This window comes from Anneissia japonica, unplaced genomic scaffold (genome assembly GCF_011630105.1).
Source record: "Anneissia japonica isolate Jap-2015-1 unplaced genomic scaffold, ASM1163010v1 scaffold211_len1577895_cov191, whole genome shotgun sequence".
Taxonomy (NCBI): domain Eukaryota; kingdom Metazoa; phylum Echinodermata; class Crinoidea; order Comatulida; family Comatulidae; genus Anneissia; species Anneissia japonica.
Genome location: NW_022711099.1, coordinates 1,173,291 through 1,175,525, shown reverse-complemented (window position 1 = coordinate 1,175,525; position 2,235 = coordinate 1,173,291). Strand labels below are relative to the sequence as shown.

General features: G+C 34.1%; 1 protein-coding gene across 1 annotated transcript in view; it reads right to left on the bottom strand.

The window, feature by feature from the left end:
- Positions 1–1,981, bottom strand: part of LOC117107293 (melatonin receptor type 1B-B-like) — an 8,947-nt gene extending 6,966 nt beyond the window's left edge. Inside the window, exon 1 of the mRNA XM_033248924.1 lies at positions 1,582–1,981. Coding sequence (XP_033104815.1) covers positions 1,582–1,970 — 389 coding nt within the window. The 5' untranslated portion in view covers positions 1,971–1,981. The remainder of the gene's footprint in view (positions 1–1,581) is intronic.
- Positions 1,982–2,235: the final 254 nt, after the last annotated feature.

The window sequence follows — 2,235 nt, the reverse complement described above, 5'->3', positions numbered from 1 at the left end:
TATACATAATTAATGTAATCAAGGAAAAGAATAGGACCTTCACATTGAAAATTGCTTGCTTTTTTATAGGATAATTACAATATATTCTATTTTTTAACTGCAGGAAATACGCTTTAAGCCTCTGAACCACATTTGGCTCATGGGTGTTCAGAATCCCTCTTTGTTAAGGTAGATGCTGGTTACGGCGCGCTCGATGGACGAAGGTTGAGTGCTATGCTAATTATTTTTAAAATGTTGGCACTAATTTTAATAATGATCTTCCTTATACTAAATCATTTGTTAAATAACAATAAGAAGACGACGAAGAAGCAGAACCAGAAGTGATATTTGTATAGCGCGCAACATGAAATCTACCAGAAATCATTCGCAGTCTCGACATTTTTATCAATATCCACTCATAACTCCTCTCATATATATTTTTACTGCCTATTGCTCTTTGTTTAGTTTATTTAATTTTATCTTTAATTTTCAAAATAATAATAAATAATAAGAGTAATAAATAATAGGGACCTAATACTAATCCGGTCATTAGCTTTTTGCTAATATTGTATGTTTACAATGTAATGTTTACAATGTATTGTAATGTTTACAATGTAAATTGTAGGCATAGGTGCGAAGTTCAAGTTTTCTTATGATACAGTGTCCAAAAACCTCATGCTATTCTATGAGAAATTGATATTAATCCATTTTTACTTTATAATGTGTAATTAGTGAGTTCAGCAAGACCGTATTTTTATTAATGTTGAATGAGGTTGTACATATTTCGTAGTGCTGACATTTTAATGGGTGAGTACTCCTCTTTTAAAGCGTGGCTGTCATGTTGGTGTTTTTGTCCACAAAAATGATTGTTAAATTTTTATAATACGCCAATTAATATCGATCAAAATGTAGAAGTATAATTTAAATTAAACTTTATTCAATGATATGGGAGAAGGTAATTGATTAGAAAACATCTGGACACAAAAATTATAACCGATTAAGGACAATTAGGCCTAATCGGGACATTGATATCAACAACTGAACGCCCATGGCACTGATAGCATGATTGATTGCACGTGCGATGTCCAGACCGTCTACTGATTTGTGGTATAGGCCTAGTTGTTGGTATGGTAAAATTATTACACTCCTTTACCAAACTTATTTCCCGGGAACCCATCTTCAATCAGTCTTGTATCGGATATCACCTTGTGAGAAACAAAATTTTCCTTCTAAGATATCGAAATAATTGCTTGTCCAAAATTTAGGCCTACTATTTTTTTAAAGCACTGCTCAATTGCATTATTATTTAAATCAATATTTTCATTGGATTTAGGAGCCCAGAGAGGGACACTAAAATGGAGAGAGTCCATCTACATCAGCCCCACCATGAATTGTTTATTTTTTAACTTTAGACATAAGCACCTCTATGACCGAAATAGCACCCTCAGTGTTGGATTTTTTTGTTCTTTTTTATTGGCGACTCACTGGCAAATATTGGCTACCCAAATATGAGTTGTGACAGTTTGGGAAGCGTCGATTTGATAATTGCTATAGGCCTAATTTTCAAACGATTTTATCAGATATCAAAAATATGTATCTTACCTATTTAATGCGATTGCCATAATATTCCATAATGAACAAATACAGCTTACAACAACAAGAGCTCCAAGTAATTCGCATGCAATTTTATAATTTCTGTAAAATTTGCCTCTAGTTAAATATCCAATTATATATCCGCTACCACAAATAGTAGCAACGAATAAATCGGCAATAGCTAAGTTTAAAATAAAAACATTGCATTTAGTCCGAAGCGATTTACAAACAACAACAGCTGTAATGATGAGAATGTTGCCGACAGTTCCAAAAGTTAATATTAATACTAGACATATCACGTAAAGCATCTCAACAGTATCGAGATCGAGATCGTCGTCTGTCGTATTATTCCCCATCGTACTTGACAGGACTTGACTTCCTACCATTGCATCACTCATTTGATGTGCCCAGGTATAAATGCACGTTTATATCGTTGACTAAATCAAACGCTTGGTGGCAGTATATATTGAGCCCTACCTCACGCTGAGCTTTGACTTTACACACTTTGAAAATATGGATTATTGGAACACGCATTGTTTCACAAAACACTAGACATTGCATAACAATGGTTCCCCATGTTTTGATGTAACAGTGTTGGTACCGTCGTGGTGTATTAACACTCAAGTGAGGAAGGGGTGTTCGGAAGGAGTGTTAAGGCTCGAT